General features: G+C 38.6%; 1 protein-coding gene across 4 annotated transcripts in view; it reads left to right on the top strand.

The window, feature by feature from the left end:
• TP53BP1 (tumor protein p53 binding protein 1) overlaps positions 1–24271 on the top strand; it is a 72157-nt gene that overhangs the window by 21567 nt on the left and 26319 nt on the right. For 3 of the 4 annotated variants that reach the window (XM_072402481.1, XM_072402482.1, XM_072402479.1), the window contains exons 1-8: positions 404–537; positions 4558–4745; positions 6244–6334; positions 7404–7491; positions 8246–8319; positions 9374–9511; positions 11357–11426; positions 23854–24032. In XM_072402481.1, coding sequence (XP_072258582.1) covers positions 4566–4745; positions 6244–6334; positions 7404–7491; positions 8246–8319; positions 9374–9511; positions 11357–11426; positions 23854–24032 — 820 coding nt within the window. In that variant the 5' untranslated portion in view covers positions 404–537; positions 4558–4565. Of the gene's footprint in view, positions 1–403; positions 538–4557; positions 4746–6243; positions 6335–7403; positions 7492–8245; positions 8320–9373; positions 9512–11356; positions 11427–23853; positions 24033–24271 lie in introns of those variants that run through there. The other variant, XM_072402480.1, reaches the window with a different exon arrangement.

The raw sequence follows: 24271 nt of genomic DNA, 5'->3' as shown, positions 1-24271 counted from the left end.
ATTCTCTGTATACAGGAAGTATAATTCTCCCCCTCCTAGGAAGGCTCAGCCTCCATTTTTCCAATACAAAGCCGGTTCATTCAGCATAGAGCTTCTATCTGCCTTCCAGTCTGGGGAAGGAGTTTTCCCAGCCACTAGTAATGTCTCCAGAAGGCGAGAGAAGTCGATCGCCGATCACTCCCATACACTGGCACGCTACTCCTCAGCGTATTACTGACGTCACTGAAAGGGTTAAAGGCCTGAGACTTTCATCTACCAGTGGGAGGTCACCAGCACTGTGCCACTTAGCAACAGTAACTATGTCGAGGCTGAGCTTGATGTAGAGAGGCGGGACTTCCTTCCTGACCAGCCAATAGCCGCGCTTATCGCACTTTGTTTCTGCAGGCCCTGGCCAGTAGGAAGGGCTGCGGGTGACGTGGGTTCCCGGGCAGCAGGCAGCGTGTGCTGGCGTAGTCTGCGCTCCCCTCCAGCACCTATTAGGGGGTTGAGCAGCCCGGGCTGGAGCACTGCAGGACTTTTATAGGGGATGCACAAAACGTGAGTCACCGAGACAATGCAATGTATAATGCCTGTCACAAACACCTCCTTATATGTAGGCCACAAAGGGAATGCATGTGAATGCCATTGAGGGAAGGCTGGGTGGCTGTAAACATGGAAGGGGCTGGCCATGTTGTACTGCAACCTTTACCTCTCTGGCAAATGTTTGATTCCCAGGAGAGGAAACCTGCAGCCATGCATTTTGCAGACTGGTGCTAAAGCCTGGCAGTGGTGCATTTCCCTTCAATTAAAATTGTTTGCAAAAAGACACTTGCAAATGCTTAGAAATGCTTCTATCAGTGGTGACTAATTCCAGGTGGCATTGCCATGCTTCATTATTATTATTAATAATAATAAACAGGATTTATGTAGCTCCAACATATTACGAAGCGCTGTACATTAAATAGGGGTTCCAAATGACAGAGGAATACAGACAGTGACACAGGAGGAGAGGGCCCTGCCCCAAAGGGCTTACAATCTAGGAAGTGGGGGAGCCCATGTGATGCATGTGATCGTCATTGTTGATAAAAGACCCCACATGCAGCTGCATTTAAAGTGGAACTGAAGTCAAAATTTAAAAATCACACTTACCTTTCACTTCCCTGGCAGTATGAATATTAAGTATTTTCAAATGTACAAGCGGTAAAAATACTTAGTATTTTAAATTTCCCACTTACCAGCCCCAGGCTTGCGCGCAAATACCTGGCCGGCATCTGCTTCCTCTGGCCTCACATCCCCAATGTTCACACGTCAGAGATGCAGATGCAGACCGGGCATCCCCAGATTACACATAACTGGAGGATGCCACGGGGACCAGGTAAGTTTATTAATCTGTTTCGCAATTTCACCCTGAGTATTACCGCTTTTGGTACAAAAAATAACCCCGACCCACACTCTGGAATACCGCTAAGGAGGTTAATCCTGCAGATCCGTCAATCCATTGGGATGTTTATTTGATTAAGTCCTGAGTTGTCCCTGTATCCCTTTTCAGCCCTTCGCCGGGCTCTTCTTCTTTCATCACCAAATCTTGCACTGCACAGGCGCAAGATGGGGTGACGTAGATGGCCGAAAAGATTTCCCATCTCACTGCACATGCGTGAGATCAGCATTTTTTTCTCCCAGTAAGAAAAGGACTCCTTCTGCGCATGTGCGGAAGAAGTTAGGAGTGGCTCTGCACACCCATTCTGTGTAATCAAGACTGAAAGTGGAGGTGCTGCAGGGTGTTGCACTTAAAAGGAAGATAAAAAAAAATTACTTTGTGTAAAAGGGTTGTGTACCCTTTTATGTAAAGTAAAGATTTTGAGTTTAGGTATGCTTTAAGATCTGAAAGTAAGTTCTTTGGAGCAGCGTTATCTTCTCCTGTGTTACTGTCTGTATCTGTCTGTCATTTGCAACCCCTATTTAATGTACATCGCTGTGTAATATGTTGGGGCTTTATACATACAGTCTAATCATAATACGAAGCAATGCTGCAGCCTCCTGTCGCTTGTCAAATAAACAATAAAAAAATTGACTAAATTACTGCAACGTTAACATTTTTTTTAAAATCAGTTTTAGGCAGCAGAAGTATAAATGTGTGACACTATCCATGCATGGCACTGAATGCACTGATAAAACAATGCGTTGGTGCATGCAAACAAACTGTGTAGAAATCTGATCATTAGTGGCACATTCTCTGATTATTTCTGTCTCATTGCAGTGTGACCTTTGCTAGTAAAACACACTCATGTCATGGCCTACTGGAGAAAACTATTGGCCACACTATTGCTTTAAATTTAACATTTTTGTAATGTCATTTTTCCCATATTAGCCACCTATGAGATAATGTGTTTTATGTGGGAATCATGTTGCCAATTAAAGAACTAAGGTACCTTTGGTATATTTCACACCATGTCCATTACCTTTTGCTCACATTGATGCAAATACCCTTATAACTAATTAAGGGTAGTCCCCTGGTTACATACGAGATAGGGACTGTAGGTTTGTTCTTAAGTTGAATTTGTATGTAAGTCGGAACAGATACATTATTTTAATAAATGCAAATAGAACAGATGTTTGTTATATAATATTATATATTATTAGTTACATATTATTAGGCAGCATGGTGTCAGTTACTGTATAAAATCCTGACTGTGAGCTAATCATAAAGCAAAAAAACTTAATGAAGCACAGACATACATTAACTTTTAAAGCAAGCTCTGCTTTGATACACAAAAAGAAACAACTGCAGAGTTTGTCTTGGTCATTAAAGAGTTACAGGAGCTTGCAGAGGGGCTCAGTCCCAGCTGTGTCAGCTGTGTTTAGCAAAAGATTTTTTTCTGAAAGTCATGCAAAACGCCCCCTCCAAGCCTCCATCCTGCACACCAGTGAGCAGGGAAAACCTGTTCATATCTAAAAGTTGTCCCTATGTAGGATGCCCTTAACCCGGGGAGTGCCTGTATCGCGATCCTTGTTGTGCTGCCCTTTAATCACCATAAACCAGCTTACTTTTAAAAATATATAGGACTGTGACACCCATGTGCAAAATATTTTATGGCAAGGATGTTGGATCAGGCAGAAATGCTTTTTGGCTATGTAATGCCAGGTAGGTCACAGAGAAAATTGCTGGATTGTGGCGCAAGGTGAATGACCAGCTAAATACATTTGCGCTATAGGGAGACTGTCCTTAATTACGCCTTTACAATTGAAAAAAAATGTTTTTGAGTAAATTGTGAATGACCAATCAAAATGCATCTGGATTGCCTTCCTAATTTAATACATTATTATTATTATTATTATTAAACAGGATTTATATAGCGCCAACATATTACGCTAATTTAATACATTGTGCCAGTTTATTGGCCTATAAAAGCCAGGTCAACTGCAGTGCATGAGTGGTAGGTCAATTGTTTTTTTTCTGGGGCCTTTGATGGATCATAATGATGAAATGATTACTTGGTTTTCCCAGGTCCTGTTACTGTAAAGAGTCCTTAGGTCATGAGATAATATATACACAGCTGAAAACAACATTGCTATGAAATGAAGCCTGAAATAAAACCCAGCTTTGTTCAGCTGGATACAGATGAGGACACCTGTCCCTGGCTGCCCTTTTGCATGATTGGCTGAGTGAACTGTCACTATTGTTTTGACTCCTTCACCAATCATGCAAGAGGGCAGCTAGGGACAGCTGAACAAATGATGAGCTTTGTCTAAAAGAGCACAACAGAGTTCGGTGTGCAGAGTTTAGCCATTGCTGGATGAAAAGATCCTGGAGACATTCAGAAAGTAAAGGCTGTGGACAAACCTCACTTTCCATATGCCTGATCACTGGCCTTCAAAAGTAAGCATTTCCTCCTAGGGTTGGGTGTGTTTGAAACCACGGGTATTTAGGAATTAGGCAGACAGCCAGCTGCCCTGTATCCTTGAAAGGGCTAACAAGGTAGTACTGTTTACTGGTTTAATGTAAATCATTATGTAAGCTACAAAACTAACAACAATATTATGAAATGGTTACACTTTGCTAGTGTTATATAATTTATATATAATATAAATATTTATCAAATGCAACTTTTTTTGTTAGCCATGATTTCATTTTGTACTTGTTAACCTGAAAATGTTCTGCAATTGGCATCTGCTGAATAACAATATTGGATTCCAACTAATAATACATACTGCAATAACTATAGTGGTGCTTTCAATTTATATGCATTGTGGCCTAAAAATTAGATCCTACAGCCCTAGCATCTCCTGTATATGTACCATCAGTGATAGTATCCACATGGAGTTTTTGTGAATTCTTTGTAACTCACTGTGTGTCAGTGTTGTAAAAGTTATTACTATAAATAATGTGTATAAAATTGGAAAATAAAATCATTATTTATTAGCATGATGCAATATGATACCGTTGGTAACCTCCAAGGTGATTAAAGTAGTTTCCTCATAATATTCTCTTTTCCTGTTTGATGTCTTCCTGCTATTGTCTTTCTCATATGCAGTCAGCCTCATGTCTATGACTTACCATATTGTTATTGTAATTTATAGGGAAGCAGATGGATCCCACAAGAAGTCAGTTGGACTCTGACTTTTCACAACAGGACACTCCATGTCTCATTGTTGAAGACTCACAGCCAGAAAGTTTGGGCACAGAAGATGATCTAGACCGTGCTCGGTTTGGACTGCTTCCTCAGCATCTGTCGAATGTACAGTCAAGTGTGGAAAGTCCTGTCTTGGTATGATGTATGCTTCATAAACTTTGCTTCTACGCCATTGGATTCTAGGACTTAAAGGTCAACGTCCGTGTCTTATTTCTCAGGAACTCGGCTGGCAAGATCTCTAACCTCTGCCACAGCCACTGTGTAGAATGTTTATTAGGCAATCCAGCTGTAAGAGAGTGATTATTATTAACTAGTACTTATATATCTCCAACATATTAAGCAGAGCTTTACAAATTCCATTGTCAAATTACTAAATGCCCTACAAAGGAGCTCACAATCTAATGTCCCACCATAGTCATATATCATTAACATTAAAGTAAGCTGATTAACCTTACTGCATGTTTTTGGGATGTGGGAGGAAACCGGAGTACCCAGGGGGAACCCACACAGACAACGGGAGAACATAGAAAATCCTTGCAGATAGAGTCCTGGCTGAGATTTGAACCTGGGACCCAGCGCTGCAAAGGCTAGAGTGCTAACCAGCTGTGCTGCCTGAGATGAGATAATTTAACCTACTGTGTCGGTTTAAAGCGTAGCTAAACTCAGAATTTTTACTTTGCATAAAAGGGTAGATAACCCTTTTATTTAAAAAAAAAAAAATTACAAGTGCTCTTTTACCCTTTTTTTTTTTTTTTTTTTTAATTGGGAGTGCAGAGCCTCTTGGGTGCTCCTTCTGCGCTTGCCTAAGCATCTCGGGCATGCGCAGAAGGAGCCCTTTCATCAATAGAAAAAAATTGCAGATCTCATGCATGTGCAGTGAAATCAACAATCTTTTTCCCAATCCATGTCACCCGATCTCACACCTGCGGAGTGCGAGATCAGGTGATGTAGGAAGAAGAACCTGGAATAAGAGAAGAGGATGTCGGCGCCTGGTGCTCCCTCTGCGTCGGGCTGAAGACAAAACCCGGGACGACGCGGGACCCGATAGAAGAAACATTTTGACAGATCGACTGCTCTGTGGGATGGTGTGTTTCTTTTTTTTTTTTTGGTTTTTGATTTACCTACCCTTTTTATCAGAAGAATAATGCATCTTATTCAATGCTAAAGCTGCTGTAAGCCTTTCTGGAAATTGGCAATCAGGTTACCATAGTACCAATGTGATTGCTGAGATGTCTTGCTTAACATTTCACCCTGCAGCCCCATAAAATATAATTGAATCCCATCAACCTGTAAGTTGGTAAGGGAGGCAGAAATCAGTTATAGTCTATGGGTCTGCAGGGCCTGTGATTTTATGGAAGCTATTTTACTGAGTGCGCCATGTAGCAGCTTCTCTGTCTGACTGGTGAGTAATTTTTGCGGAGAAAGATAAAGTGGATCAGGGGTGGATATTTATTTTTTGGGATTTAAAATGCCAATTCCATTTCATCTTCTGTTTAGCTTTTTGGAGGTTGTAACATATAAATATATCTACACCTTTTAGAAATGCCTAGAGCAGGTGTGAGAAGCTTGTCTGTGTGAGATTTATTTTGGCTGGGTAATGTATCCAAAGTGACTGTTTGTTTTCGTCTTCTAGGAGTATATACAAGGTTGTCCAATCAATAAACATTCTTTCGGGGATAAGGAACGCATAGAAATAAATGAGCTTTCAAAAGAAAACCATAAAGGTAACCAGCCATTTTAGTAAAGTAGACACAGTGTTTTGACTCTAGGTACTTTCCTGCACATTCTTGTATTTAATAGGCTGCATTGCCTATTTTAAACAAGTGGACTGCCCTAAAGCAATTTGTGTGCAATAAACGCATTGCATTAGAATGTGAAGAGCTAAAGAAGCTCAAACCAAATATGTAATACAGGTATACTAAAGGTATACTAAAAGAAGAGGAAGGAAATGTGAGCTAATTTCACACAGTAACCAATTATATTTTTTTATCTTTAACTGCACTATAAATAAAAATCCGCCTTTAAATTTTTTTTACATGTGATAAAGGAAACTGTCACTTAAAATGATAATAGCAGGTTTACTTAACATGAGTGTTATTCTTTTTCTCTCCCTTGGCTGCCAACATTGGTAGTGGTTTCCTTTTACATAGTGGTGGATGGAGATAATGTGCCGATTTTTGATGCTTCACATGTAAATCTATGTGTGTTTTTGTTTTTTCTTTTTTTTTAATTGTATGCATGAGGGGAAAAATGATAGAAGGAAAACGTCTTAGTGCTCATAACAACCGGCCAGTCTGGCCTTTTTATTTATAGTGCAGTTAAAGATAAAAAAATATAATCGGTTACTGTGTGAAATTAGCTCACATTTCCTTCCTCTTCTTTTAGTATACCTTTAGTATACCTGTATTACATATTTGGTTTGTTTTCGATTTTGAAGGCTTCTTTAGCTCTTCAGATTCTAGTGGAATGCGTTTATTGCACGCACATTGCTTTAGGGCAGTCCACTTGTAATAATGGGCTGCATAAAGCACCAGAATGCACAAAAAGTTGCATACACCATTTTTAGCAACACAGTGCAGCACAATGTATCCTGGTGTGTTACTGTGCATTGTGTGCTGCTTCAACAATCTGCATGCTATCTACATAAAAAAAAATGTGCCTTACTGCAACCCAATAGTATGACTAATCTGAAAGCTGCAAACATGTAGTTTTTCTTATAGCCTGGGCTGTTTAATAAAAAAAAAAAAAAAAAAAAAGTTACATAAAAAAGTAAATAAAATCTTGTATCATTAGAATCAATGAAACCCATGCACATACCAGGAGGAGATGCTGCTCTTAGCCAAGTGATTGAACGAATCCCATGCCCAGTCAACACAATCAGGTAATCTACTTTTTTAACTTTTGTCAGAAAACAAAGTAAGATAAACTGAAGTCAAGCAGCTACATCTATGTTCAGAATGCTTATGAATAGTTTTATTTGAAAAATGTGTTCAACCGTTCTTATGTGGACATTTCTCTTGGTGGCAAAGCAATTAACTCTTATTTGCACAGCAAAGATTGTAGCTCTTACACAATTGAAAACTCCTGCTTGCTGTTTGCATTTTTTCTTCAAATGGACAGCAAAGCGATTTCACTCCCTTCGTGTAAGGTTTAGTAGAAGGTTCTTCTTGTGACATTTTCACTTCTACTGGTGTTCAATAGGAGGAAAATTAAAAACAAAAAGACACCCAGTTACATGATTAGGGAATTGCATTTGTTATAAAGTTATGTACTCAAATGAGATAGAGTACCCCCATGCGATTTTTGCATTGCAGGTTTTTTTTTTATTTTTTTATGAAAAACAAATGTATTGTTTTCTAATGTGTATTATCCTATTTTAAAATTATCCGTTTTCATAGTATATTCCCTACCCATGATTTGTAGAATTGTACTGTAGCTTAAACCGCAAACAGAGTTATGTCCTCCCCCTACTATTATCACCTCCCCAGCACGCCCTGGCTGATCAGTTCTAGTGCGTGGATAGGAGCTGATAAATATAAATAACCAGGTTTAACTGTATTTAACTGTGGCGTTAAGTTTGTATATTTTTTTTAATATGCAGTAATATTTCAAGCTGTTGTCTTTTTCACATTCAGTAACTTCAGCTGTGATGAAAGTATTGAACCTGAAGAAGCTGCCAACTGCTCCACGCAGTCACTTGACGTTGAAGGTAATATTACAAGAAAATTACGTTTTGTGCTTTGATTTGTACATCCTCATTACAACACAAACTTTAGAAGTCTGACTAAAGTACTCATGGGTGATCTTCACATAAAATATTGGATATCCTTAAATCACTTTCATTTGGAGATAAAGAAAACAAAGAGCTATTTTTTTGGTAATAATATTGTGTTGGTGGTGAAAACTAAAAGGTATACTCTAATTTTACAGAGATACTGCAATTTGAACTGAAAACAAAGAATATGCATAGGAGGGAACACAGCCTTTCTGAATAATATTTTTCATGTAAGCAGCATAATAACTAATCAGGTGATATTGGAGCCCCCTTCAAGCCTCTTGCTGTTTCTCACTTACAAAAAAATGTTAGTACTGTTGATGCAAAAAGTAAACAAAACATAAAAAAAGCCTTTAATCAATTTTCAGCTTTATTAATAAAAATAAAGATGATCTCCAAGAAACGGAGATCTTCCTAACAGACTTGGAAAGCTTTATGAAATGTTGAGTTCTTGTCTTCTATGCCAAGTTAGGGGAATTAGGATTTCTGGTTTCTGATTGTTTAGTTGAAAGAACACTGCCTGTTAGTTGCATGCATCACTTATTTCAAGCTATTGTAACTTGTAGTCTTTTAGCTTTCCTTGACAGAGTACAGAGCCTACTAACAGATATTTGGTATCAACATTGCTGATGGACAGAGATTGAATAAACAATGGCATTTGCAGATTTCATTTCAATATAGACAGAGTAAAAAAGAAGGTAATAAAACAATCATTGTGAATGTGTGGTAAGATTTAAAAATAACTAGTTACCAATGGCTTGGCTTCACACTGACAGAGCTATAGTAATATTGTCAAGAAGAATAGGCAAATGTTGCAGAATCTAATGTGCAAAGCAGCAAGAGATTTATCCCAGAAGACTTACAGCTGCAATGGTAGCTAAAGAGGGTTCTTCTCTGACTTGAGGGAGATGAATACTTATATCCTAAAAAAACTTGTTATGTAATTGAATAACCATAAATTTTTTTTTTCATTTCTATTGATTTTTAGACTCTGGGACCTCACAGCTAGCCTTTGGAGCACTAGAGCTATCGCAGAGCCAGGATATAGACAGCCAGCACACAAGAGATGATGAAGGAAAGAGCATTTTACACCCTAAACCCCAGACACTTGAATGTATCCAAGAAGGTATTTTGCGTTTATGTATTTTAATTATGTATTTATATAGTGCTGACATCTTTCAGAGTTCTTTGCAGTCTCAAAAACAATGTCACAAACTGTCTTGGAGCATTTCTCAATCTATTGTTTGTCTTAAACCATTAGGTATAAGCAGTAGGAAGTTGTAAGTACTCTATATTGGGCGTTAAAATGTTTCCCCCAAAAAATGACTAGTTGCAATATTGCCTATAGGCTCTGTGCAGCTGGTCCTTTTCTTATTACTGACTTGCTTGACTATATTCCAGGACTAATTAATAGAAACAGTTACTTTTTTCAGGTTGCTGGACAGTTACATCAAATAACAAATCTTCACTTTTCTGAATAAAAGTCCACTTTACTGGGTGACCTGGTGCTACAGCAATATTAATCAAAGTGGTTAAAGCCTAAAGCAAACTTGAACCCAAGTTTTTCTCTCCTTTTTTATTTTTTGTTTTGTTTGTAAGTTTTAAATAGAGTGAGAAAGTTTGAAAGTCCATGACTGCATTGAGAACATTCATCTGTCCCTGTGGGTTTGGTAGTCAATATTGGAACAGAAAGCCATGGACATTACTAAAATATTTTACCTTTCTTTGTTACCCTGTAACAAAATTTCCATCTATATCTGTTCTGACAGTGTACTAATGGGAAAACAGATTGTAATGGAAACCTGATAACCCTTACCTACTGTTAATTTGTTAGTTTAAGTTATGTTTTAAGAACCCAGTAAACCTGGAGGCTGCTAATTCCAAATCTTTGAAGAAGCCACTGTCAGTGGGTATTTCAGCTGTCCATATGATAGAGCTGCCATATAGGTAACTCCCAGCACTCTACTGACAACAGTTTCTTCTCTGAACTTCAAAACGTCAGTACTAGGCACTAAGCTTTCCCCTCTCCCACCTTCATGTACTCGGAACCCAAACAAATGTGTGTAATATTTAGTTGTTTGGATATATTACCATCTAGTCAAGCTTCCCATATTTATATCCATAGTTTGCCTATACACAGGAAACCTAAAGAAGTCCGTTTAATGTTAGCCTGTTGTTTCGAATGCTTTCCTTGCTTTGGTTACATTTTTTCATATGAATACCAAACGACACACTTTTCTCCCAAATACTGGTTTGGTTTCAAAATGCAACTGGAATATACATTAGGGCATTTATAATATTGATATGCATGGATGTTACTAATCTGGGGTGTTGTATGAAGTCTTATTGTTTTTATGTTAGTTTTAATGTTACTTGACAGATTAAGAGGAAGGAAGGAAAGGTATCCCTAAAGGAAAAATTCTCATTACCACTTTAGTAGTTGCCAAGCCCTTTATACATATACATATAGAAGGGGAGTAGAAAGAATTGCTTTTTTTGGCAGACTAATGTTTAAAATCTTTAAAATCCTTTATTGTAAACCAAAACAAGAAGAGTTTTATTTATAATACACACAACTAAAAAATCATCAAAAAACATATAATTTCCCGGAGTGTATTGTCTTCAACATAGATACAAAAATAAAATAGGGCTCCTTACATATCAATGGAGACCTATGTAGCCAGACCTTATACAGTTATTAAGATGTTTAATATGTGCACTAGAGTCTCACTCCCGACGAGTTTCGCCCCAGTGGGCTTCCTCAGGGCATAGGAGACTCAAATTAACGAACAGTAATATTATCAGTTGTGGTAGTATGCGGAATAGTCTGTACTTCTAAGTGTGTCTGGTCTTTTTGTGGTGTTAGAATCATGGTACTATCGCCATTTCTTGATACAAGAATTCCATGTATTTTGGTAGAGGAAAAAATGATACTTGACAGATTATTTAATGTGTTACTTTTCTGTTACAGAATCTGATAATGTTGCTGCTAGAGACAAAGAGAATGCTGCAGCTCACATTCCAGAAGAAGACCCTAAACGGTATTTTTTTTACACAAAAAAAGGTCTTTTATGGTTTTGAAGCATGAGATGTTGCCTTTTCTAGTGTTTCAAAAGCTGTTAAGCTGTTTCTGTATCCTTTAAGTGCTGCTTCATTTTAAATTGCCTCTGGCCTTCGTCTTAAGCAAAAAACCATGACCACTTTCTATTTAAGACAGTGAGGATTTCTGACTTTTTCATTTTGCCTTTTAAAGTTTTGCTTCATAACCCTTACCATATTCCTAAATTCAATGTGTAGTGGTTTTGTACTTATGAGAGGGTGCTGAAGGTAGTCCACCAACAGAATAACGTCTTTGTCGCAGAAAACGGACGTCATGACTTTTTTGTTCGATTTCTGGGTTCGGAACTTCTTCTGCCGCGGGAACCCACTGTGGCACCTTTTCTTTGACTGTTCCTTGGTTTCAGGATCATAGATGTGGAGCCAGGTTTCATCCTCAGTCACTAACCTAGCTGAAAAGTCCTGTGCAGCTTCAAAATGGGCCAAAACGGCTTTGGATGCTTCAACTCGTTCCTTCTTCTGATCACTGTTTATTGCAGGTTGCCGGGTCAGTTGAGGTTGGGGGGTGCCCACTTCAGGGCTCATCTCCAACAGTGAAATGCCCAGTCTTGAAACGAGATATCCAGTTTTTTTTTATTTTTTGGATTTATCTTTTTCTTAAAATTAATTTTCTTAAAAATTTCATATCCTATATAACTTAAAAAAAATCATAGTTTTACAATATAACATAAATATCCAACAAGCATCTTAAGATAAAATCAGTTACCAGCTCATAACCTGGTGTCTGTAGTAGATTTTGCGTTGTCCCTCAAAATTAATATATAACACACCTAACAGTTAATATACCTGAAGCGAAAATGTTGCTAATCCGTGAATATATACTTCATAGCCTCTTATAATCTGGACCCTTAATTGACTTTAATAATTAATGACAATCATAAACAACAACAAAAATTAAACGTTCAACTCACAGCAAGTAGCCCTGGAGTGAGGGAAGGAAGTGGGTAGATAGGGAAATTAATCTTAAGGGAATAGAAAAAGCTTTTAAGTGTCAACTCTCAACATCAGGACCAGAAATTGTATGACCAACAAATCTTAGCATAAATGTAATTGAATCTGAGGGGATTCCTTAAACCTGTCCCATTCGGACCAAATGGGAACCTGTCCCATATGGTCAGCTTACATTGTTCTATACAGTCGTTATCCTCTGACACTAGCATTTCCATATGACGTATTTTCTCGAGTTCTAAAACCCAATCTCTTATGGAAGGAACTTTGGGAATATTCCGGGCCAAGGACCCAGTGCACCTATTATACAAGTGAATTATAGATGCCCAAAACTGAAATATAAGTGGACATTCCCACCATATATGTAGTAATGTTCCTCTTTGTGTATGGCAACGCCAGCATCTATCAGAACGGAAATAGGATGTAAATCCACCGGACAACAGTACCATCTGGATAAGATTTTATAGTTTGTTTCTTGAGCATTACACGTCAATGCAAGTGTAAGTACAAAGGATTTCTCCCACTCATCATCTGTTATCGACCCTCCTAAGTCTCTTTCCCAATATCGTTTGAATGTAGGGGGGGTATAACTGGAGTCCCTAATTAGCAAGTCATATAATACTGAGATTACATGAGTAGGGTGTGTATTGGAACTAAGCATCCTCTCAAATTCTGTTAAACCCCTACATAAAGACATATCAGTGAAAGAAGAAACAAAAGATGTTAGCTGTCTATTTGAAAACCATGAGAGCATTCTGCCAGTGTTGGGTATATTCAGGGAGGCCAAAAGAGGAACCTGACCATTGAGCAATCTATCCTTAAGATATCGATCACCCTCACTCGACCAGGATAGAAAGTCCCGATAGCTGGCGGGAATGCCGGGTTATCAAATAAAGGAGTCATAGGGCCAGGTTTTGTAGATAAAAATCCTAATTTAATAGAAACATTCCAGACATGCAAGAGGTCTAAAGTGAGCTTAGGCAAAGGAACATTCTGAGGTAGAAGAGACCAATCTACCCAAGGTAGGGACTTAAGGTCAATTGGTGAAAGGGAATTTTCTATCCTCACCCATTATTTAAAATCGCTGTTATGAAACCACTCTACCACTCGCACTAAAATCGATGCCCGATATTAAGAAATAATATCGGGAACCCCTACACCTTCTTTAGCCTTTGGTTTAGCCAATATATGAAAAGCCAGTCAGGGGCGTCCTGACCGCCACAAAAATTGGCTAACTAGACTATGCAATTTACGTAAATAATTGGCTTGTATGAAAATAGGAACTGTTTGAAACAAGTACAATAACTTTGGAAGTATATCTATTTTAGGAGTATTGACCCTTGCAAACCAACCTAACGCTAAAGAGGAGTATTTTCTGAAGTTCAGGTTGGCGTTTACTATAAAGTGTGGAGTTTACTATAAAGTGGGGAGTAATTGTAAGAGAATAAATTAGAGGGATTGGAGGTTATCAACACACCTAAATTTTTAACCACCTCTTTGCATATTTTAAAAGAAGTATTTACTCTAAGTGATGACATTTGACTAGTATTAAGCGTAATATTATAAATCTCGGATTTTGAATAATTGACCTTAAAGTTACTCAAGAAGCTAATTTTCCCGAACTCTAATAAAATAGCAGGAATTGTAATATGAGGTGATGAAATATAAAGAAGCAGATCATCTGCATATAATGACAATTTATAATGTGAGTTACCCAGCATTATCCCTCTATCATCTGGGTTGCGGCGTAGTGCAACCGCCAGATGCTCCATTATCAAGTCGTAAAGCAATGGGGAAAGAGGGTACCCTTGTCTTCATTTCCCGTTCTTCTTGTCCCATTCTGAAACTGAAAATAAAATAGACATACCACCATTAACTCTTACTCGGGCCCCCTTGGTAAGGAATAAAGTTCTGATATTCTTGCCATCATAGTGGGACCAAGGCCTACTTGCCTTAGTGAAGAGTAAAGAAATTGCCAAATGACTCTGTAAAAGGCTTTCTCCGTGTCCACCAAGAGTAAGCACACAAGGGTGTGGGTGGCATGAGCTTATTGAGACAATGGAAAAGTTTTAATAGTATTATCCCTCGCCTCTCTTCCATATATAAATCCTGTTTGATCCTTATGAATTAAAAAAGGCGTATAATAAGATAACCTATTTGCAATCATTTTAGAGAACAGTTTAACATCCACATTTATCAAGGATATAGGTCTATAGTTAGAACATACAGTATGATCCTTGCCTGGTTTGGGAATATCGCTAATATGTGCTTCAAGGCTTTGTGGTGAAAAAGGAGAGTTAGTTGATATGAAAGAGTACACTCTAGTCAAAAAAGGAACTAAAGAAAGAGCATGTATCTTAAAAAATCAAGGGGTAAATCCATCAGGTCCTGGGCTATTACCAGGTGGGCTTGCTTTTATCGCCGCACTACCCTCCTTCATTAAAAGCAGATTCTAGAAAAGTTATTGCTTCTGAATTAAGTTCTGGAAGGGCCATTTCCAACATATATTGCTCTAGAGAGGACGGTGGTATTGGGTCGGAATTACTTTGTTATAGATTAGAATATTTATTATAAAAGATCTGTAAAATATCTTTAGGAATAGATGTCAAATTACCAGTGGGAGTCTGTATAGAGGTGACACATGTGGCAGGTGCATGCTGGTGCAAGCTGCGTGGCAGTAGCCTGCCACATTTATCTTCAAACTGATAGATCTGTTTACGAAAACGGTCTCTATAGCGCTGATGAGCTAGGTTATACAATTCAAGTAGATGTGTCATTGCTGCTGTCAGTTTCATAAATTCATCAGGGGCCATGTTTTGCTTATGTAACTGCTCCAACAAGCGTATCTTATCGGACGTTAGTTTAATATCCTGAATCCTAATCTTCTTAAGTCTAGCTCCATGCTGTATTAGGACCACCCTAAGAACTGCTTTTATAGCTTCTCACTGTATTGTGAGAGAGGTGGTATCCAAGGAATGGTCCCCTATAAAATTTGCTATCATATCGAGGACTGCTGCAGCGCATAGAGAATCTTTGAATAGTGACTCATTACACTTCCAGGTCCATTCACTGGGTCCCACTTGTGGAATTTGGAGAGACAGTGTCACAGAGAAATGATCAGAACGTGGGCAAGAATCTATAGAGGCAGTTGGATGCCAATCAAATGCTGGGTGACTCACTAATATATAATCAATGTGGGAATAGACTGAGTGCAAATGGGAATAAAAAGTATAATCTCTAGTGGTTGGGTGGAGTGTGCGCCAAATGTCCATCAACCCAAGCTCTTGCAGTTTGGATCGAAACAAATTCAATTTAGAGTAGGAGATAGAGGTTTTCCCAGAGGATGTATCAAGACAGTGGTCAAGTGCAAAGTTTAATTAGCCTCCCACTATGATAATGCCTTCAGCTACTCCTTTTAACATTTCCAAATATTGAGTAATGGCCATTGTGGGTTGCTGATTAGGTGCATAAAAAGAGGCGATAGTAAAGTTCCTATTCAATACGGAAATCTTAAGGGTTAAATATCTGCCCTGTAGGTCAGAATTTGTGTGTATTATTTGAACTGGTAGCGATTTATGAATTGCTATAGAGGCTCCTTTTGTTTTAGAATCAGGGTTAGAACTATAGAACCAAATAGGATAGTAATGATTACAAAGAGATGGAATCTGATTTGTCTGGAAATGGGTTTCCTGAAAAAATATTATTTGTATTCTATTCTTGTGTTGTGCATATAGTAATTGAGAGTGCTTGTTGGGGCTGTTAAGGCCCTTGGTGTTGAGAGATTGAAATTTCAATGTTTGAGATTGTGTAGTGGGTGGCAACTTGAGGATAAGGGAAGGGGAAAAGAGTCACCAGACAGGTGAAACGTTCTAACTTCTCGTGGGTGGAGTGAAGACTAAAGTGGGATCAAAAAGTCCCAAGCTGTGGCGGGAGGAAATGAGCAATCAAATCTGATCCTACCCGGGAGAATAATATAACATATGAGCAGCATCAATGTAAGACCAATAAAGAAGAAAAACTCAAGTATGGAGCAACAAAGATAAAATCAAAGTTCCAAAAGGAACTTCTGGGATATTTAAATAGGTAGACATTTACTAGTCAGCCTCCACCCCATCATGCACCTAATTCTGGTGAGCCTAGGCCCACCAAAGCATGAAGGGGAAAAGGGGATTAACCTCAAAATTATTCACACCATATATCGGCAGTTAAAATGCCCACTCATAGCCCTACTGCTTTTCTAGGACATCTGTGAAAAAGATGTATTGGGGAAACAGAGAAACGATTATACACATATATAAAAAAAGGACATATCCACCAATACTCGAACCAATTGTCCAAAATAAAATTAGGATGTCTTCAGCAGGATTTGAAGATGGCATCGAAAGAGAGGAGGCCGGTGCCAGCCATATGCCGTGCTGCAGCTTCAATGCTGGAACCAATTGTCCAAAATAAAGTTAGAATATCTTTAGCAGGATTTGAAATGCCCAGTCTTGAAACGAGATATACAGGTTTTGACAGTGCTGTAAGAAGGACACTTCTCCCCAGTGTTTGTGACATCTCAGTGTGAATGTCCTTTGCTGACTTTCCAGAGAAACAGAAACTTCATGACGGCCTGTAACTCCAACAATGTAAAACTTGCTTGTGCCTCTGCCATCAAAGCTTCTCACTACAACTAAAAACAGTTTTAAGAATCGCAAAGACCTGATATTTGCACAGTTACATACTAAGATATTAGGCTGTCATATGCCAGCACACTCATTTTTCTATTTTATCTGGAAGGGGACAAAGCCAGGAACTTCCTAGCCCCCCCCCCCCCCATATATTCTTTCCTTTTTATGGTCCGAAATAAATTACAAAATTTTGTTGACTTAAATTTTTAAGCTTATTTGCACTAAAATACAGTCAGGTCCATAAATATTTGGACAGAGACAACTTTTTTCTAATTTTGGTTCTGCACATCACTACAATTAATTTTAAATGAAACAACTCGGATGCAATTGAACTGCAGACTTACAGCTTTAATTCAGTGGGTTTAACAAAAATATTGCATAAAAATTTGAGTAACTAAAGCCTTTTTTTAACACAATCACTTCATTTAGGGGCTCAAAGGTAATTGGACAAATTAAAAAGCTGGAAAAAAAATGCTCATTTCTAATACTTGGTTGAAAACCCTTTGCTGGCAATGACAGCCTGTAGTCTTGAACTCATGGACATCACCAGATGCTGGGTTTCCTCCTTTTTAATGCTCTGCCAGGCCTTTACTGCAGCGGTTTTCAGTTGCTGTTTGTGGGCCTTCAACAAGTGAAAAGCATGCTCAATTGGGTTCAGATCAGGTGACTGACTTGGCCATTGAAGAATATTCCACTTCTTTGCTTTAATAAACTCCTGTTGCTAAGGCTGTATATTTTGGGATATTGTCCATCTGTATTATGAAACACCTCCCAATCAATTTGACTGCATTTAGCGGGATTTGAGCAGACAGTATGTCTCTGAACACCTCAGAATTCATTCGGCTGCTTCTGTCCTGTGTGACATCGATAAACAATAGTGTCCCAGTGCCACTGGCACCCATACACGCCCAAGCCATCACACTTCCTCTGCCATGCTTTACAGATGATGTGGTATGCTTTGGATCATGAGCTGTTCCACGCCATGATCTTGGTTTCATAGCCCGGCCACTGTTTGGCTGGGATGGTAGGAGTCCAGGGCAGGTCCCTTTACAAGCACTGTTCGTATGCACAATTGTGTCTTGTGTTTTATACGTTGTTTGTTTTGATGATGTTACCCATGTCTCCCTCATTGCCCCACACTTCCTGTTCACCCTTTCGCCCCCCCCCGGAAGACTCGAGTGCTGCTAACCTTTTTGTTATAATGGCAGGTTCTGATTTTCATAAAGTCAACCCACGCTATAAGTAATGGGGGAGGTACTTCCCCATTAGTAGTGCTTTCCAACAATGTCCAAGGGCTTAACTCGCTTGCCAAAAGGGTCAAGGCCTTTCAATTATTACAACTCCCTTAAAGTAGACATCCTAGCCTTTCAGGAGATCCTCTTTTCTGGCACCTCTATGCCCTGATACTTTCACAAAAGATTCCCAATATTTTATTAGGCAAATTCCAATAAAAAGAAATGCTGGGCCATGCTTTGTTTTTCGAGGAATCTAAACTTTTCCCCCAAGAAGTAATTAGTGACCCTGGGGGCAGGTATCTTTTAGTCTCGGGGACTATCGAGAGCCACATGGTGACCACTATTTCTTACTATGCTTCTAATGAGGGGCACCTAGAATTCTTTTCCTCTTTTCTACCATAGTCTCAAAGGCCCGGAGTACTCTCCTACTCTTGGGGGATTCCAATTTGGCATTAGACTAGATTTTAGACAATTATTTCTCTAGGGGGCTTTCTCTTCTCTAATATTGCCAATAATCTGGGTACAAGGCAAGGCTGTCCTCTGTCCCCATTATTGTTCGCCATAGTCATTGAACCGCTAGTCATGGCTATCTGTTCAAATCCAGACATAAAAGAGATCCAGGGGGGTCCAAAGGAACACAAATGCTCTTTATTTGCAGATGACATCCTCATGTATGTAACTTCTCCACATATCACAATCCTGAACCTGTTTAAATTACTGGATGTTTTTGCGGTCCTTTCGGGTCTCCAGGTGAACCACACTAAATCCCAGGCTCTTAATATTAGTGTTTCAGGGCCTCAAGTGGCACTCCTAAAGGATAATTTTAATCTCTGCTGGGAGGAAAACTCTCTACAATACCTAGGAATTCATTTGAATTCCCACCTACCTGTCCTTATACCGGGTCAATTATGTTCCTCTTCTCATTCAAATCTATGCAGACCTAAAGAGATGGTGCAATCCCACCCCATCTTGGTTGGGCTGTATAGCCTTAATCAAGATGAATGTTTTGCCCAGGATATTTTGTCTGTTTCGCACCCTGCCGATCCCGATCCCAGTCCCACTCCGATCCCAATCCCTGGATTTTAAACACTACTACATAGCAGCTCAAATTTCACAATTTTCCCTTTCCACATTACCAAGGATGAGACCACAATGAGTTGACCTAGAAGAATCTGCTTGCCCCCGAGGAGACATTGCCTCTTGCTTGTGGGTTCCTAAAGAAAAATTTAAAGTACTCCCAAATTGCCTCAACTTGTCTCACTCCCTTTTTATTGGGAATGGTATCACAACTTCCCTGGGTTATGTTCTGACAATTTGCCCCTTACCTCATTGTGGCACAACCTGGAGTTTTCCCCTGGCAGAGATCCCAGAAAATTTCAGTGGTGGATTAATAGAGGCTTCCTCCAAATCAAGGATGTTATTGATGTCCAAGATGTGCTTAGTTTAGAATATTTGGTTAGCAAAAAGTATCTTCCGAGACAGGAATATTTCAGTTATCGCCAAATTAAATCATTTATTTGTTCAAAGATTAGGCAGGCCCCTCGCCTCCTATGGTCAACTGCATTTGAATGTTCCTGTAGGTCTATATAGGGCCAAATATACATTATTTATGCATTGCTGGCGACTCCACCACACAAGTTGAAATATATGGAGGCATGGGCACACAATAATGGGTTGGACTGGTCCAAGAGGAATGGAATGAAGTGGCTTGCTCGCTATCTAAAATTTTGCCTAACTTTTCATTAATAGAAGCAAGTTATAAAGTTATCCTTAGATGGTACCTGGTTCTCGACAGGCTTGCTAAATGTCACCCATCCGCCTCTCCCATGTGTTGCAGGGGTTGTGATGCTAGGGGCACCATGTTCCACATGTGGTGGACGTGCCCTATTGCCCAGGGATTTTGGTCTAAAGTTTTTATGTTAATTTCCAGTCACTAATAGAACTCTACAATGTACTCCGGAGTATGCCTTTTTAGCAAATGTGATGAAAGAGGCCCCAAACACTGCTTGAAACTGATAAGACTCATTCTGCAGGCAGCCTCTATCACTTTGGCTAAAGCTTGGAAATCCAAAGTAATTCTCTTGGAGCCCCTGTTCTCCAACTGGATTTGATCATGGTTAACGATAGGCTCACATACACTATCAATGACACTCCGGAATGTGATGCAATCTGGGACCCTTGGAAAGAATACAACTCTCCTTAATAAGGTGACCCCATGCCTCCCCTTACTGGTGGATATTACATGAGTCTTCCACCCCCCCCCCCCCCCCATTGTTGTGGTTGGATTGTTATTTGATGATTTTCATAAGATTGCCTGTAACTTGGTTGTCTTTGTTCACATAACTATTTTTGTCTTGTTTACCTAAAAACTTCATAAAAACATTGAAATATAAAAATAATTGTGGTAGTGTACAGAACCAAAATTAGAAAAAAGTTCTGTCCAAATATTTATGGACCTAACTGTAGGTATGCTGATTCTGAAAGTGACGTTAGTTTTCTTTTATCACGTCAGTTTTTTTCTCATCCGCTTCTATTAATGCAATTACTGCAGCGTGGATGTAAATAGGCTATTCATTTACACGTAATACAGTGTGGTCAGAGGTTGTGTGCTGCTCTACGTAGTGAATAAGCAAAATTTGTTTTTCTACCTACACATGTATTTCCATTCCTTTCTTTCAGATTATGCCTGGCTCTGTTGTTTCTTGTCGTAGGTGCCTAAACAACCCTGATTAATTTTGTTATATCTGTGGCAGTTTCACCATTCCCAGTCAAAGGGTGAACGTCAGCACATTTGTAGAGCAAGCCTATTTGGCATATTTTTAAATTAAACTTGGTGATCAAGATAAGTTTTGGGCCCCTCAAAAGGTGTGCAAACAGTGTGTCCAGGGTTTACAGATGTGGACAAAGGGAACACGTGATAAGATACCTTTTGGTATACCTATGGTTTGGTAAGAGCCAGGAGATCATTTCAGTGACTGTTACTTTTGTATAGTAAAAACTTCAGGATATAACAAGAAAAAAAAATGTAGCATAGAGTATTCTAGTCTACCATCGGCTATACGCCCAGTGGCTCATTCAGATGAAATCCCAGTGCCGGTTTTCGTTACACTACCCTCTCTTGAAAAACATGATTATGATGAACTAGGTGACAACAATGATGAAGAGTTTGAAATTGAAGGGGACCTTGTTCGTAAGGGATTTGATCAGCATGAGTTGAGTGATTTGGCATGTGTTTTGAGACTTTCGAAGAAGGCTTCAGAACTCCTAGCATCAAGACTGCGTGAGACAAACTTTCTTGAAAAAAAGGAACAATTGTAAGGAACAAAGGAGGTATTGTACTTTCAAACCAGAGAAATTGGAATTGCAATTTCTGTAGTACTTTAGAACTTCCAGTGGTTTTGTGTATTGCCATAACATACATTGTTTAATGGAGGAATTGGGAATTCCAACCCATACCTCAACTGAATGGCGACCTTTTCATCGCATGCTTGGTCAGCAATACGGATACACCAAGTGTCCCTGTTATCTGTGCATGTGGGACAGCAGAGCTTGTAAGAGGCATTGGGTGGAAAGGAATTGGCCTCCAAGATCTGCGCTTAAACCAGGTGATCCAAACATTCTACATGAGCCTCTGCACATGAAACTGGGTGTGATTAAGCAGTTCATTAAAGCTTTGCCAACTGAAGGAGACTGTTTCAAGAACCTCATTTTTGCATTTCCTAGCCTGTCATTTGAAAAAAATGTCTGCTTGATGGTCTTTAGATTCGGCAGCTCATCAAAGATGAACATTTCATCATGTCAGAAGTCGAAAAGAATGCTTGGTTATCATTAAAAGCCATTGTAAACAACTTTTTTGGAAACGCACAAGCAAATATTTACACAGAAATTGTCCAGAAACTCTTGGAGAGCTACAAAAAGCTTGGTTGCAATATGAGCATCAAGGTGCATTTTCTGCATAGCCATCTTTCTAACTTCCCGTAAAACCTTGGTGCAGTCAGTGATGCGCAAGGTGAACGATTCCACCAAGATTTGAAGGTCATGGAAGGATAGTATCAGCGTAAATGGAATGTACATATGATGGCTGATTATTTCTGGAGCATTTGGTGGGATTGTCCTAACTCAACACTCCAGGAAAAGCTATAGGCGTAAATTTGTACCTTAACTGCCTACCCGAATAATTTTCAAATGTTTTACTGTAAAAATGTCAGAGTAACAATAAATCCTTTGAACAAAAGAAATTTAAATAAACCGTACATTCAAGTTATTATTTCATTATTTTTTCATTGTATGTAAAATTTGTATGTTTTTTTTTCAAAAATGGAGGGTATCGTAAAAACTGGATGTGATAGCAAAAAACTGGGGTCATTTCTGGATTCACCACATAAAAATTAGTAAAACAAGTGTAAGATCTCAACTCAACAAAAAATGCGTTCCCCAGTGTTATTAGTGCAGACTGAAAACAAAATTCAACTTATCAATATAATTATCAATATAAACCCCTCTCACACAAATTCTCCACTATAGACCCCAAAGAGTCCATTGTGTTTGTGCTGGGCAGAGGGGGCTGCAGCAGCCCAGCACGCACAATGGTTGCAGCCATTCCCTGTCACTGGGATAGAGATCTGACTGGACATGTTGGAAGCCTCAAAAACCTCTGAGTTTCTTTTATTCTGAATTGTCTCAGTCATTAATCCAAAGAGGTCACCATGTCTTGTTTTTTTTCCTATTTATTTATAGATTGTGGTTTACTGGCTAGTTCAAAAAGAAGATTAAGTGTATGATTGAGGCTAGGTTTGGCATTTCTGATTGGTTTTTTATTTCCTATATTATTAGAAATACACATAAACACTTAACAATAGTATATAACACATTCAATACATTTTGTGTGTGAAATTTCTGCTGCCACAAAAACACCTTTGCAGCCTTCAAAAGCTACAAGCAAACTAATTAAAATATTAGAAGGTATTGGTAATTTTACTGAAACAATGGTTTTGGGAGGGCTAACCCTATATGTAATTTTGACTATCAACCAAAAAAAAATGTTACAATATTTCTTTTAGCTGCTACACATATTAATAGGGGTGACCTAATATAGTAATATTATATTTACAATAAAATGCAGCACTGTACTTAAACATACATAAAACCACTAAGCAAAATGATTTTCTGGTAAATATACATCAAATAATGATCATATATGTTATACATGTGGTGAAAAGGAAAAAAATAATACACAAATAAATTAATATTAAATTACACTCAATTTAAATCCATACCAAAAGTACTCAAAAAAATTATTCTTCATGGAAAACAAAGATTATTTGGACTTGCTGGGCTTGACAATAATAAACCACTCACCAAATTAATCTTTCTCTTGGACTATCTACATAGTGACATGTTCCCATTCATTATATTTACAGTGATATATTGGTTCTTGTATCTATTCTCTTACTTATCAATCTGTGTGTCATATTACAATAATTTTACTTTTCTTCCAGGAATCAAGAAACAGAAACTGGAAAATCATGTTCGATAGATGAGAAAAACACATATGCTGCTCAAAAGGACCAGCTGAAGGAAACTCTTGCAGTAGAGCCATTACACTCAAAGACTGATGAAGAAGAGATGGAAGTCTTGGGTCTTGCTTCCAGTCAGGAAGATTTATTTGGAGAAGATGGTAATTCATGTCATGTTGTCTGCTATCTGCACTGCTCCAAAAAGTTAACATCATTGTATTGGTATAATTCTCTTCTATAAATTTCTTGGTAAAGGTCAGTCACTATTTTTTTGCCTTTGTATCATATGACCCTAATGTTCTATGCAGGCAGTAAAAAAAACTGGGGTTTTAACCCTTCCCTGCTCTATACAAAACTTAGGAATACATTTTGTCTTCAGATGCTCGTTAATCATTTAAAA

This window comes from Pyxicephalus adspersus, chromosome 2, assembly GCF_032062135.1.
Source record: "Pyxicephalus adspersus chromosome 2, UCB_Pads_2.0, whole genome shotgun sequence".
NCBI lineage: Eukaryota > Metazoa > Chordata > Amphibia > Anura > Pyxicephalidae > Pyxicephalus > Pyxicephalus adspersus.
Note: the sequence above shows the minus strand (reverse complement) of the source record. Positions and strands in the feature narration are given on the sequence as shown.